This window comes from Homalodisca vitripennis, chromosome 2 (assembly GCF_021130785.1).
Source record: "Homalodisca vitripennis isolate AUS2020 chromosome 2, UT_GWSS_2.1, whole genome shotgun sequence".
In the NCBI taxonomy this organism is placed as follows: Eukaryota; Metazoa; Arthropoda; class Insecta; order Hemiptera; family Cicadellidae; genus Homalodisca; species Homalodisca vitripennis.
In genome coordinates this window covers 39,487,588-39,502,936 of record NC_060208.1, presented here as the reverse complement: position 1 = coordinate 39,502,936, position 15,349 = coordinate 39,487,588, and the positions used below count along the sequence as shown (strand labels likewise).

At 33.3% G+C, this 15,349-nt stretch overlaps 1 protein-coding gene across 1 annotated transcript in view; it reads right to left on the bottom strand.

The window, feature by feature from the left end:
- Positions 1-11,312, bottom strand: part of LOC124355596 (nose resistant to fluoxetine protein 6-like) — a 30,602-nt gene extending 19,290 nt beyond the window's left edge. The window contains exons 1-3 of the mRNA XM_046806758.1: positions 11,211-11,312; positions 5,648-5,851; positions 2,265-2,431 (exon numbers count right to left, since the gene is read on the bottom strand). Coding sequence (XP_046662714.1) covers positions 2,265-2,431; positions 5,648-5,851; positions 11,211-11,259 — 420 coding nt within the window. The 5' untranslated portion in view covers positions 11,260-11,312. The remainder of the gene's footprint in view (positions 1-2,264; positions 2,432-5,647; positions 5,852-11,210) is intronic.
- Between the last annotated feature and the right edge of the window lie 4,037 nt (positions 11,313-15,349).

The window sequence follows — 15,349 nt, the reverse complement described above, 5'->3', positions numbered from 1 at the left end:
AATAATCTTCTAAAATAGAAAAAATATCATTAATTCAAGATACATAAAACTTAAATATCGTATTGTTCTTTGGGTTTGTAAGACGAAAAACTTATATTCCTACAAAAGGTTAGAGAGTTCGACATTTAGGTCTAAATATTGGTCAAATTATTGGGATGTAATAAGATCACTAACTTTCGCAATGTAACATTCTTTTTTGAAAATAAATTCCAATCAGTTTTATTACTGCCATTAAATTGTGGAGACGATCTGAAACCCATCTGTCTGCCATTTAAAATATGTTTTTATAATATTTATATAATATTATAATATTTTTATTTTATTTATTATAAGAATTTTATAATATTTTTGCTTCATAAAATTCGAAATATAAAGTCTTACAATATAAAAAAACTAAAAGGGGCTTTGGTCATGTAAAAAGAATTTATGAGTTGATTGAAGGCAGTACCAAGGGAAATACAGATCTTGATCACGATATATTAGGTACCTAACTATCGTAATAAAAAAACTTATAAAAATTATAAAAATATCCTATAATAAATAAAGAATAGACATACACGTGTTATTTCAACAAAGTCTAACTTTTTTTAAAATTTTGAATCTCACAACAATGGACACTAAAAAGTATTTTAGAACTTCTAAAGTAAAAAAATGCCATTGCTCTAGCTCTTGTTTCATTTCACCGTCTTATTAGAATTTTTGTTATGCACCAATTATATTTTACAAACCGTGGTAGAGTTTGTATTGATTCATTGATTAAACGAATTTACGCATCTTCAATTTGGAAAGCATCATTCAGTCAACAAGTTTCACTTTTAGAGCCTAGAATTCTTTTCCTGCGTTAATTGTTACTTGTGCTATAATAGCATTTGCATTATTGTCTGATCAAATAAGTATACACTTAATTCGGTCTGAAATATTTACTTTAGTCAAAAAGCGTCTATTTCAGGCCATTGTAACTTATCCGGGATCAGATATTTGTGCCTTCGTAGATTTCGATTATTACTCCGTTCAAGATAATACAAAAATACGTGTCCGATCAAATACAGTACTTCCGGTCATTAAACCTGAAGTTATATCTAAATTTGGGGGCTGTGAAGTCAGAGAGTAAAAACTGTTTTATAATTACCAAATTAATACTCGAATGTAATGGCAGCATTTATAATTATATAACTTTTACAGTTAGAGTAAAACTCAAGCAATGTAGGTCAGAGTTAATTTAATGAAAGTACATAATAATGTTTATCGAGAAACATAAAACAGTTTGTGATGTTAATACAAGAGTTTACACAAATTTAAAATGAAAAACCAAAGTCAGTCGTAAAGCGCCTAATAGCTAAGTTTTTTTGGTGGTATATTGTCTTTGATGCCCTCATTAACACAATATATAAAAACATGGGTATAGCCTCCTTTAATAAGTTCGTTCCCTTTAATCAACTTCTCGTTTTAGGAATTTTTAGTGTGTAGTACTCTTTTTATAAATTCGTATTTTTCAAATTTATTAAAAACTCCACATTAAAGCTTATTGGAAAACGTGTTTTTTTATTAATTTCAATTGTATCAGAATATTATTGATTAACTCATTTGTTGAGTTTACATTTCGTTTAGTATTATTTAGTGATGTTCTAAGGATGGGATTAGGTAACTTACATAGGACCAAGAATAAAACGTTTTATTTTCCAATGAGTTTCTTATACAATGAAAGAGCAATTTATAAAACAACTAAAGTTATAGGTTTTTATGATACGTTTATTTATTTATAACTTAAAGGATCATCCTATATTTAAAAATGCCTAATACATGATACGGGACACCATTTAAGGAATTATACAACAGTAACTTTTTTTGGATACTGAAGGACAAAAAAGTGTTTTAATTTCAATTTTTGGTCTCAACGAGCTTGATAGTAGTAAGAAGCTCTTATTTTCTAACATATATTACCAAATAAATCGGGTTTGTAATAATATTGAGATATATAATAAAATTTGATGACATGAAAATAACTTCTTTAATCAAAACGTTACTCAAATTTATATTAAAATATTATATATAATTAATTGTACAGAATTTATCACTTAGGCGGTTAAATTAGCAAATTATATTTGTTATATAAAACACATTAAATAAATAATTTCAGGAAAAATTGCAGAAGAGGGACTAGATAGCGCATTATAACAAAAAAATATATTAATTTAATATTTTATGAAATTATATGTAAACAAATTATAATAAAATACAATTTTTAAATTTAGTTGAGAACTCACGGTAATTGCTTTATCATCGTACATGAATCCTCTTGTAAATATTGTGCAGTATTTTCCTAAGAACTTTCTGTTGACATCCTTTATTTGAAGACATTGCCTATAATTCCCTGTGATGTGCAACTTAAAGTCTAGCAGTCCTGATCCTAGCTTCCCAGCAGCGTCAACAACTGACAAAGAGCAATGACTGGTATTAAGATGAAAATCAGGAAGTTGGTATTTGTTAAATATTAATTAATGCAGGTCTATCAGTATGTAACACTAAATAAATGTTACAACAATAAATATTACATTTTATTACAGAACTAAATTATAATGTACGAAATACTTAATATAAATCAATTTTCCTCAGCAATTTTTCATACTGCGCTGGGAAATGTAATAAAAAAATAACTATTGGTTTCTATGTCTACAATGTTATCCCTGCTTTATGAAATATATTCTTTAATAATGCGTTCTTTGAAATTAATTTACTTGAAAATTTTTATGTGGTAGTCAGTCCACCTATTTTAGGTGACATAATGTTAATAACACACATAGCATTAAAAGTATAGGTTGAAAAACTTATAGAAATCACATGTACATTGACTATTCAGTATTTCTATGACTCACGTACACCTTAATCAACAGGATAGCACGTCTAAAAGTATTTATGTTTGAAGAATAATTCTATTATTAGAATCTGAACTTTTTGCAGTTAAGTTTTATATGTTACGTAATTTTATCACAGTGTAATTATTTGTGGTAATATTATAAAACAATAATATTCCCTGACATTATTATATAATTATATAATTATGTTATATAATTCTCCCTGACATTATCTGAATTAAGTCGCTTGTAAGAATTGAACTTTGAATTATAATTATTGAACTAACATGTAATCATTTTAGCTCTGTTAATTTTCAAACTAAAACTTCTTTAGTAATTATGCTTTATTTGTGCTATAAATAATCTAAGTTTTGCCAGGATGAATTACGTTTGAGGACATGAGCGTGTTTAGTTGCCTTCGTTCAGTTTTGAAAATAAAACTAATTTACATAGGACTTGTATTTGAAATAAATTTACTCTGTAATATAAGTTATCATAAAACATTTTAAAAACCGTAGTCTACCAAAAACATTTTTGTATTTTGATTTTACCTACTTAACCTCCTATTACTTAAAACTGACGTATTCTTCTAATATATTGCTAATTTTATAGCAAAATGCCAAGCTGAGCATTAAGTATTATTTCAGCAAGTGTAGAATACTAAACTATACTCCTGAAACTTTCCTGACTAAGTAAAACTTGCTAGACTGCAACTTGTTAATCTCCTTACGAATTACTTAGATAATCCGTCCGTGTTCCTACAGGACAGACATCTCGAAACGCATTACAGGTATTGTGAACCGTCGTCCCGCCTGGGACACACCATCACTGAGATGTCGTTTCTGTCAGTTAGAAACTGACACCCAAACCAACACGAAGTTTGATTATACATTGCAGCGCTTTTTCAATTACAATTTTGACTTCCACGAATAATACGGGTTAGGCTCTGCATCAACTCAAGAACAGTGGGCGTGCTCCTGTCAGGGTTGTGCTTACACATTTCTGATCAACAGAAGAAATTTTCCCCTTAAATCTAAACTTGACATTCGTTCTCTGTTTAGTGTTCAACCAAGACTTGTTCCCGTTCCGAAACTAAGCCATCCTACTATATATATATTGTTTCCCAAACTCAGAGGAGGCCACTCTCCTGGTGTGCATCTAGATTCTTTTGGAAATTGTGATGGGGAAAGTAGTAGATACTACGACTAGTGGAGTTGTTTTAACTTTCTTCCGGCACATATAACAGCAGATTTGAGTTGTTACTGCTTCTACCCTACTCACACGGATATCAAGAGCTTGCTATCTCTTCGAGTACCATCTCAGCTAGCGTAAGAGACTAAACTCCACTATTGAAACTTTCCTGGACCGTAAGTTAAAAGTCATTTTTATGAATTAATTCAAATTCTTTTTCTTTTTGATTATTAAAATTGTAGGAGTACGCTACACTATGTGTTGAGTAACAGGATTCTCTCAAATTGCCGGTAAAAATCATATCCATACTGCTCCAATGTATACTTCGTAGTTTAAACCTTTCTAAGATAAAATATTATTGAAATATTTTCAATCATACATTTTTATAGTTATGTTTAACGCTTTTGTAATTTATTCGTAATGCAAATCTCAAGAACTCTCAATTTCTGCTATTGATCGTTAAAATTTGCATTCATCGACCGGTTTATAATTAGAAATAACATAAACGTACACAAGCCCTGATATTGTTAAACCCTTTGTGTACTGAAGTTGATAATATTCTTTAAACGTGTTTAATATGTTTGCTATAGACATATACAGTAAACAAAGTACGCCACATCACGTGATGGTCTTGCACGCAAACTTGCTAATCAATAGCATATTTCACTCTCGAGATGTCCCGTGGTTAAGAAAAAGGATGGGACTGTTTACATTGCATCCTATAGACAAAAGAGATTTTTTTTTATCATAATAAGCCTTAGCGGTCAATGACGCTCAGTTTAATTCCATATTTTGATAAGCATCATAATAGAAAGCATTATTGCCTAGAAATGTAATTTCACTTACAATTTAAAGACAAAATATATCTTGTTCCAGAAGATATTCAAAAAGCAGTTTTGAAATAGTAAATAAAGATTACAATGATAGAGTTTCCTGAAATAAAATCTTGTCATCGAGATTCAAATTTTGCTTTCCACTGTTTTCCTCTTCATTTTGTGAATAAAAGCCACATTTGAAAATGTCAAATAGCTAATCTCATAGAGTGACTTACCATCATCATGTTTATAAGTTTACACACTTATTTATTCTAAAAGTTTCTCAATACCACTACGGTTACCCATAAACCCAATGTAAAAATATTCACTAAAAATCAGCCAAATCTCATAGAGTTACCATCATAATTTTAATATTATATAATTGAAGTCTCATGTCAAATGAAATTCTATTAGTCAGTTCATTTCCAAACTATAGCCTGAGGAGACAGAGAGATAAGTGTACATTAAAACAGAAATAAAACTAGTCCAGCCTGCGATAGGCTTTGCTAAACCTCAGCTAATGATAATTTTTTTCAACATCTTTCTCCTAAGAAACGTCTAATAAAATAAAGTAGTGATTACATTTATCATTTTCATTTGGTTTTAACATTAAATTTGCACCCGAAAATCTGAGCAATTAACGTTTGGTTTCATAAATGATTTGTCATCTATGTATGATAGAAATATTTCGTTTCAACGTCTATACACATAACCACACAATTGCATCATTCTAAATTGTATAAAAAGAGGCATATAATAATTTTACGTAAGATACTGATAAGAACTCACATTGTAATGCTTTGCTGTCACCATGCACCAAGCCGTCGATTAAGGAGATGCTGTGGTTACGGCACTCCTCAGACACCGCATGAATGGGGATGAACCATTGTGCTGTCTGGAGCAAAGTGTCAGATAACATCTGGTCAGGCAATGGCAGCAGAAAGCGGTTCGTATCCAACAATCGCTGAATGACAGCAGGGTTACTATGAGCTTCTAGAAACATGCAAAGATATTCCACATTTTCTTCTTTTACAATGTACTCAAAACATAAATTACAATATTAGATTTAAAAGTTCAACAAAATACCCCTTAAATATATTTTCATAGATTTGCAAAACATATTGTAGTTTTGATCTATTACGACTTTATTGGTTACGAGAAAATAGCATGCAACAATTGGCATTTATCTTACAATCGGATGGTCAAAAATGAATATGTAAACATTTTAGTGAAGGCATATAAAATATGAATAAATGGAATATTATTAATGTTTAAGAATATAGTTTCGCAATCATAATTTATCTTAAATGTAATTTTTATTAATATATTTCATTAAAACATGTAATTTACTTTAGCTTTGAAGTATTATACACTATTAACATTCGTTGGTTATAGTCATGGAACACATTCCTATTTTTAAAAAACTTTATATTAAAATCCAGTTATATGACAATTTATTAATATACAACATATTATGAAACAGACTTTACCACATCACTAACAAAGTATGCACCCGCGGATTCTTAATTCGTATGGTCCCCACAAGTTCTTGGTTCAAATTATTTTCTTCCGATCATTTAAAGGACGTATTTAATGAATATTGGGCACATAGTTTAAAATAAACACATTGCACGTAAATACTTTTTAATAGCTTAAATTTCGTTTATATTTGATCAAACTATAGAAATATTATATAGCCTCCATACGGATCATCTAAAAAATTAATGTTTATTGGTATTTACACCATACCTACAGACCCGTTTGGTTACAATTTGTAAGAAAATTCTAAATCGATTTTTAAAACGTTTTTTATATTATAAATGTAAATAATATATGAATTCTTGTGTTTTTAGAAGATATTTGATTTAGCTATCTACAAATCTCTGATATAAACTTATGCATTAGTAATTGGCATGAAATTCGTTTACATCCTACATAGGCTACCCATTTATTCCTTTTAGTCATCTAAATTTGCAGATATATAATTATTCTACTGTTTAAATCGTGATTTTTGAACAATATTTCAGTTATAATATGTCAATAGTTTTGGATCTAAAAGCAATCTTGACCGTGTAAGCACCCAACTATGTTTTTCTTTAAATTAATCCAAGAACTATTTTTAGAAACATATTCATCATCAACTGCGCAAACTTAGGTGGAGGTTGAAATAGGAGTCCATCGACAGGGTTCAAATATGACATTATTATTTTTTCTCAACTACTGTAAATAAACTCTCCCACAGTTTCCAAAAAAACCAATTTGGAATATCCTTTATGTTCACATTTACAAAACACGTTAAAGTACAATACGTTCCTCCCAATCTTGGTTCACTATATCCGTTTTTGTTACTTTATATACTGTAAATAAGCTCTCTCACAGTTCCCAAGAAAACCATTTTCGAATACCATTCCTGTTCAAATTTACAATGTTATTTATTAATGAATAAATTAACTGGTCAGAATCTCTCATTTATGTTATAAATAATGCACGTTATATAATGCTGCATGTAACGTATATTATTAATACTCTGCGATGCCATAAATTTATTTTTATTGCTTTTCTTTACTGTAAGGAAAACTAATATTTCTTTAACTTTAACACACAAAAAGTGAGGGTATTTCAGAAAACCCCCCTTGTCCTGTGTTAGATTTTGAAGACTTAATATTTTACACAGGATATATCTAGATTGACCTATAACTAGATATTCCCCCACTCACCCGATAACAGTGACTCTTAGCGTGAACAGTGTTTATACTCTCTGTGGATTTACCTAAAAACCTGCCTACCAACAGTATGTTGACCCTGTTGGAGCCCTTAAGGAAGATGCTACTTGACCGAGTCGTGTCTTGCTGTGCGTACATACAGGTGAATACGACTTCGGTGAGTGGTATTAAACTGGCAATATCAAACTTTCTAACCATTCTGTTTCATAACAAAACTAGTTTGTCTACATATCACTCACGTAAGCGAAGAGGCCTCATTATCGGATCACAGGTATATCCTCTTTAACTTGCAAGATGAGGCTGCAGAGGTCCTCTATCGTAATCCCAGGAGGACTGACTGGTTGGGATATAAGTCTGACCTTCAGTCACAGTTGGGATCGGTAGGCGGAAGGGTGCGATGCTTCACAGACATAGATCAGATAGCTTCTGACCTGCAGAATGCTATAATCAATAGCTTCCATGACAATTGCCCATTGCGACGGGGGAAGAGTCGAACCAATAGTAAGTGGTGGACTGCAGACCTCGCTCGCAAAAGGGCTAATGTCAGGAAGCTGTACAATCAATGCAAAAGGAGCCGTATCTGGGAGTCCTATCATAGAGCTCTAACAGAATACAGCCTAGCAATTAAAAAAGCAAAACAAAGTTCCTGGAGGCAGTTTACACAGAAGGTAAATGAGTTAAGCGCGGCAGCTAGACTGCAACGCTTGCTAGCCTCAAGTCCAACCGGTCACTTGGGATCTTTAAGGTCCCAGGGAGGTCAACACACTTCCGGGTCTAGTGATAGCCTCAAACTTCTCCTTGAGACTCACTTCCCTGATTGTATCTTTGACAATGACGACACTGGAACGTCTGGTAATCACGAGGCAGGCTCACGGCCAAGAGCTTGTCGTGGTAGCTGGGCCATTGCCAGAAGGATTGTCACTCTCTCTAAAGCCAAATGGGCAATTTCTAAATTTGCCCCTTTCAAATCTGCAGGAGGGGATGGAATCTTTCCGGCCCTGCTTCAACAAGGGCCAGAGAATCTCCTTACCCTTCTATGTGAACTATTCAGGGCGAGCCTAGCCTATGGGTACATACCACAAGTCTGGCGTCTCAACAGGGTGGTCTTCATCCCTAAAAAAGGGAGAGCGGACTACTCTGTCCCTAAATCTTTTCGTCCCATCAGTTTATCTTCGTTTCTACTGAAAACATTAGAAAGACTGGTGGAGAGGCACCTGAGAAAGGGAGTTCTCTCAGACACTCCCCTTCATCGCAACCAACATGCATACCAGCAAGGCAAATCCTGTGAATCAGCACTGCACCAATTAGTCAGTAGGATTGAGGATAGCCTGTCCGCCAAGGAATTGGCATTGTGCACCTTCATAGACATTGAAGGAGCTTTCGACAATGCCAAATTTACTGCAATGGTAAGTGGAGCACAGCGACGTGGCCTCGAGCCAGCTCTGTGCCGGTGGCTTAGGGCCATGCTGTGCTCCAGACGGATCAGGGCCGATCTCAATGAAGTATCGCTTGTGATCGCACCCACAAGGGGATGTCCTCAAGGAGGCATCCTGTCACCTCTACTGTGGAATCTAGTAGTAGATGGTCTACTTGAGGACCTTACTAACAACGGAATCTATGTCCAAGGATATGCAGACGACATAGTCCTTATGGTACAGGGAAAATACACAAATGTTGTTGTTGATATCATGAATACCAACCTTCAACATGTACACAACTGGTGTCAGGGAGAGGGACTGAAAGTAAATCCCTCTAAGACAGTAGTTGTACCATTCACTAGAAAAAAGAACCTAGAGTCTCTTTCTAGGCTGAAACTCGCATCCACTCAGCTGGAGTGGTCAAAGACAGTCAAATATTTAGGACTGACTCTAGACCATAAGCTTACGTGGAATGATCATCTTAATAATATCCTGCACAAAGCAAAGTGGGCGCTCATGACGTCCAGGAGACTTGCAGGAATCTCATGGGGCGTAAAACCCCATATAGCACTATGGCTTTACAAAGCAGTTGTAAGGCCTCAAATCACTTATGGTTCATTAGTCTGGTGGACAAAGGTGAATCAGGTAACTGCCAAAGCCAAGCTTGAAAGCTTACAAAGGCTTGGCACAATCTTTGTAACCGGAGCATTCAGGAGCAGTCCCTCAGCGACCCTCGAGGTGGCTTTAGGACTTCTACCTCTTGATGTTCATATAAAAGCTGAAGCGCGTAAGTCAGCTTATCGGCTGATGGTTGCTGGCTTGTGGAGGAATGGCGCGTCTAACGCGAGCCATGGCGCCATCACTGAAGCTGTAAACCCAAGCGCTATTCTCGAAATGGTCTCCGACACAATGAGAACGGAGTTCGTATTCAATAAGCCATTCTCTGTTGACTTCTACTCCAGAGATGAGTGGAAATCGCAAGATAACATCCCAACAATAAGAAAGAGCTTTGTCTGGTACACGGATGGCTCGCTTATTAAGGGTAGAACTGGATATGGAGTGTTTAGTCAATCCCCTAGAACTGCCCTTAGCGGAAGGGCCCAACCTAGGCCTCACCAGAAGGTACCAGGAAATGAACATCTGTATAATGTCAGACAGTCAGGCAGCTCTTAAAGCTCTTGACTCCAACAGCATTTCATCCAAGCTTGTGTGGGAGTGCTTTAACACTCTCTGCAAGCTTGGATCACGCAACTGTGTGCGTCTTGGTTGGGTACCGGGCCACACAGGCATAGGTGGCAACGAATGCGCCGACAGGCTTGCCAAAAGCGGAGCAAGCATGCCATACACCGGTCCAGAACCGAGTTGTGGTATAAGCAAGTCAGCCGCTTATCAAAGTATAAACAAATGGTCCAGGAAGACACACCGCTTGCGGTGGCAGAGTCACCAAGGACAAGCACTCGGCAAAAGACTGCTTGCCGATTCTAGCTCCGGATTCACCAGATGGCTGATGGGGCTGGGGAGGGATCGGGTTAAGCAAGTGATTGCCTTGATCACTGGACACGGCCACTTCAGGAAACACCTAAACACTCTAGGTTTACGAAATGAAGACTCGGAGTGTAGACTCTGCAATAAGTCTGAAGAGACTGCAAAACACATAATACTGGACTGTGAGAGACTGGGAGCAAGGAGAAGGGCTCTTTTCGGTGATAAACAACCAGGCGACGAACCAGATGCTAGTATCGGGGAAAAGCTTCTTAGCCTAATTAAGGGCACGAAGATAGGCTTACCCCTCTAACATCAAAGGGGCACACAATAAGCTCAGGTTGACGTGTGAGGATCTAGGAATCCACCCCAATATCCCAAAGGAAAAAAAAAAAAAATATATCATGTATTAAATCTCTAGTTAATCACTGTCCTATGAGCCTGAGTCACTCTTTATTTCATTCTTTGTTCTTACACCGGTACTGTTAATATATGCGTCAAAGGAAGTAGTAAACATATAATAGTCGTGTTGCATTACAAATTTAAGGTCAAGAAACCTTTTTGAAGTAACTTGTGAAGATGAGGTGCCAGAGAAGGATGAAAGAGACAAGGTTCAAAATCAGAATGAGATATGACGAAAGAGCAATGTTTTTTTTATATTATAGAGAGCTGTTGATGAATAAATCTAGGTATAGTATTGGTAAGAATTTCATAAGTAATATAACTTACCAATGTTTATACAGCACGATTGGAAGACCTGAAATAAAATAGAATTCATTAATTTAAGAATTTTATTTCATTACAAAGGCTTGTTAGCAAAACATGTATATTATTAATTATGCCAAAGGACAACATAATAATTTTTAAAATTTTTTCATAGATCTCTGTAATTTCGTTTATTTTTGAGAATGTGAGAAACTGTAACATTCATCTTATTAATAAATCACAATTAATGATGTATTTTATAAAGTTTGGTGTTTAATACATACATTAGGTTTAAATATTTAGTATTTTTCCATGGGACTAGAATCAATATTTTAATCTGTGACATTTTATATTAATTTGAAAAATGTTTTACAAATGTTTTGCTGTTACACCTGACTAGAGTTTTTAACTTAATCATAAGTGTCTACAAAAAAGGCCGAGAAACAACAAAGTGTAATTTATCAGAGTTTGTTGGTAAGCACCTTACACACAAAAGAAATAAATATTGTCTTGAATATATATGCCTACATTACTCCATTTCTTTTGGACCTTTGAACATTTCCAGATTCCTACTGATTATTCTTATATAGATATATCAAAAATATACATTTATGACGCTTAACAGTATACTGTATAATAACAATATTAATATACTGTAACATTCTTTGAATTTATAGTAAACTTTAGATAGATACATTTTATTTATACTACTTAATACATCCTAAAATGTAAAGTAAATAGTATATTTTTCTAAAATTTTGATTTCTTTTATCTGGATTTTTTTACTCTGCAAAGTTGCAGAAAGGGTTGATATAAGAATTATTAGTACCGTTACGCTTACTCTATACTTTTAAATTATAAATTCAAATAAACTCTACATAGTAAGTAAGTTAACTAAATATAAGGTTTTGATATGAAAAAACAATGTTTGCACAAAACTCCTGATTACATTTAAGAGGCTATTTTATATAATAATACATAGACTCTGTAATACAAAATACAAATACGAAAGAGCCCAGAGTGGCGTATCTTGGTCGATTATTTAAACTATAAATAATTTAAGGACAATAGGTAGAATAGTTTACGCGTGAACGTAATAAACTTCATTTCGCATTTATAAAGTTATTAAGATTAAAAGAGAATTTTTCTTGAGAAATATCCAAAATCCAATCTGATTAAAGATTTTCGTTGTATCAGGTTTAGTAGGTATTCCTACTATTACGTATTAGGTACTATAAGTATTATAGGGAATACCTACAAAACCTGTGGGAATTCTGGACGGGAATCTTTTTCCAGATTACTTCATGGCTGGCTGCGTGTATTAATCCGTGTATTAATGCTACTTTTCCAGGATACTAAGAGTCAGTAAGGCAACCCTTTTTGTGTGAAGGACAACATGGACGGACGCAGAGACGGCATTCTGCAATTTGCTTCGTAGCATTATCTCTACCACATTTTCTGCGGAGACATCACTGGTAAGCGTTTTATTGTGCTCGGCGCAATGCCCGCACTTGAGAAACGAATACAGAACGTCATCATCGTATTCCGTACAGTACGATCACTGAAGGGACCAAACATTCCCTATCTTAGTGAAGGCACTTCCTAAAGTAGCCGTGTCCCATTTGTTACTGACACAGGTAGAAGATACTCTCCCCGTGGTTGTCGTTCAACAAAGCGTTGAGGTGTCTGATGAGATGAAAGATACAACAACCGTCGTTACACTCATCCCGCATTTGCTGCCATAGTGGCATGGCTTCTCTGCTCGCTGTTCTAGATGCTCCCTCTGCTTAGAGGCATGAGAAAGATCATCAGTATCTCAGCGAACATGTTGAGGTGAATGTCTTAAGCTACAACTTAGAGTCTCTGTCTGTTCCCGCACTTTGCGTTTTTCAGGATCATTCCTCCAGTGGCCGTCTTAGAATTTGTCACACCTAGGTACCGGATTCCTTCTTCGAGCAGACTTATCACTTCAAGGATTTCGGCGTAAGTCCTGCCAATACTAGGTTGTATCTGTACTATCTGTCTCTTGGGTGTTGAGGGCTTAAAAAGGGCTGATAAAACCTGTTTATCAAAATATATAACTTGTAATAAACGTTTTTTGAAAACATAAATAATGTTACATTAACTGATAAGAATTAAGTAATAGCTTTTTAATTTCAAAAAGCAGAATGAGTTGAGTAAGTCAAAAGATTATCGTATAATTATTCGTTCATGTAATTGTATTACATCCTTGCATGACCATATTAAAATATTTAATGAACTGAATATAATTATAAGTTTGATCATTTATACGTTAGACAATTTTTGATGGAGTGTAAAAATAGTTAGTGAATGATGATAAAATATTTATAAATTATTTTTGTAAAATTAATGAAAAAAACTTCTAAATCTTCAAGGGTTGCAAATATTTAAAGACGGTTCAGAGTTAAATTAACAAAGAGCACAATTTAGTTTTGAACATTCGAAAATATATACACATAATAATTACCAGAACTGAATTACAAATTATATTTGATTATGTTTTTTAATTATTTATCATTGTAGTACATAAGATTGTATATTTGTACTTTTAGAATAGTTTTTCATTGTTTACATTGTCTAATTAGTTTCTAGTAATCACTCTATTTTGTACAAAAGTCTGGTTACGTATTTATTTTGGTTGTAGTATTGTTTGTAGTCTTGTGCAGACGTCACGGTGCAGTCCGTTGACTTTTTGTTTTAAGTATTTTTTTTTATGGGATACCAAGTTATAAACTGTTTATTTGTGTATTGTTTATCTTTTACACTGACCAACTACTTGCTTTTGGTGCCTTCCTAAGTTTTTCATTTATCGTAAATATAAATGTAAATGATAGAAAAAAATAATAAATATACTATATCAATCGATGCTTACGTTTAAGACTTTATTTTTGATTCCTTGGAGACCGTCCATCTTATAACAGTATTTATTGTAAATTCAAGCCATTCTTAACTGATTCCAATTGCAGCTCAGTGGTCCGTTTTAGAGCAGCTTTGGAGCATTGTACTCTACTAATTTTAAATGCTCTACTAACCTTAAAATTTATGTGTATAAAAATCTATGCTTAAATTTTAGATTTGATTAAGACTCTTTGTTGACCGTCCCCAGTATAATAGAAAACATTTATATTTGATAAAAAAATTAAATTTTTTTTGTATGTGTAAATATTTGTTGCTTTATCTGCTGTAGTAAATAAAATTCGTTCCCGAAAATTTTGTGGACCCTGTACATTTTAAATGCAAAATTATTTACTGTTTTCCAAATAATCAGATAAAGCGAGCTATAGTTATATTACATTAAATGCTTTTTAAATGTAAGAAATTAAATCTAGCTTTTTGCAATAATAATAAAAGATAGAAGCTAATTAATCAATTTACTGCATACCATATTAAGAAGTATTGATATATATCCAAGGTACATCTTGCAGTATTACAAGATCTATATCCTTAAGTTTACATAGGTGATCACTGTATCATGTCCAGACTTTAGAGATGTACGAACAGTATGCTACAGGAAACAGAACTGTTAATGTTTATGTGTTTGTGTACTTTATATGTTTGATTTAAGTAACAGACTATGATAAGAAAATAATAAGTAGAGTATGTTACATACATACCATATCTTGTTACAGAGTTTTTCTTTTGATTTTGTGTTGTATTGTAACGTTAGCAAATATAAAATAAAACTTATTTTACTATTGTAATATCACCGCTAAAATAACGTGAATCTGATAATTTGAAAATTCATTATTAATACGAAACATTTTATTTTTTTCAAAGAGTCTCTTTGTTCTGAAGACCTTGTACTAAAATCTTTGCCAGTGTTACCAATATAACAGCTACCTCATTCACTATATTTATTTTGGTTTACTGCGAATTTTTAAAAATTCTTGTAACGTTCTTCTTAATCGTTTGTTTACGATATTCTTAATGAGTTTAAATTAGTTTGCCAAACTTGAAATCATGGATTAAACCCATTTAAAAGAATGTAAATCAAAGTTATCATAATTTACATGTAGTGACTAACATATAGTATTGAGTACGATTAAAACACTCTTCTTAATATTCATTTAATAAATATAATTGTTATGGAAATAACTTTTGCTTTGTTAGTTAAATTACAGTAAAAAAAATATCCCATAACA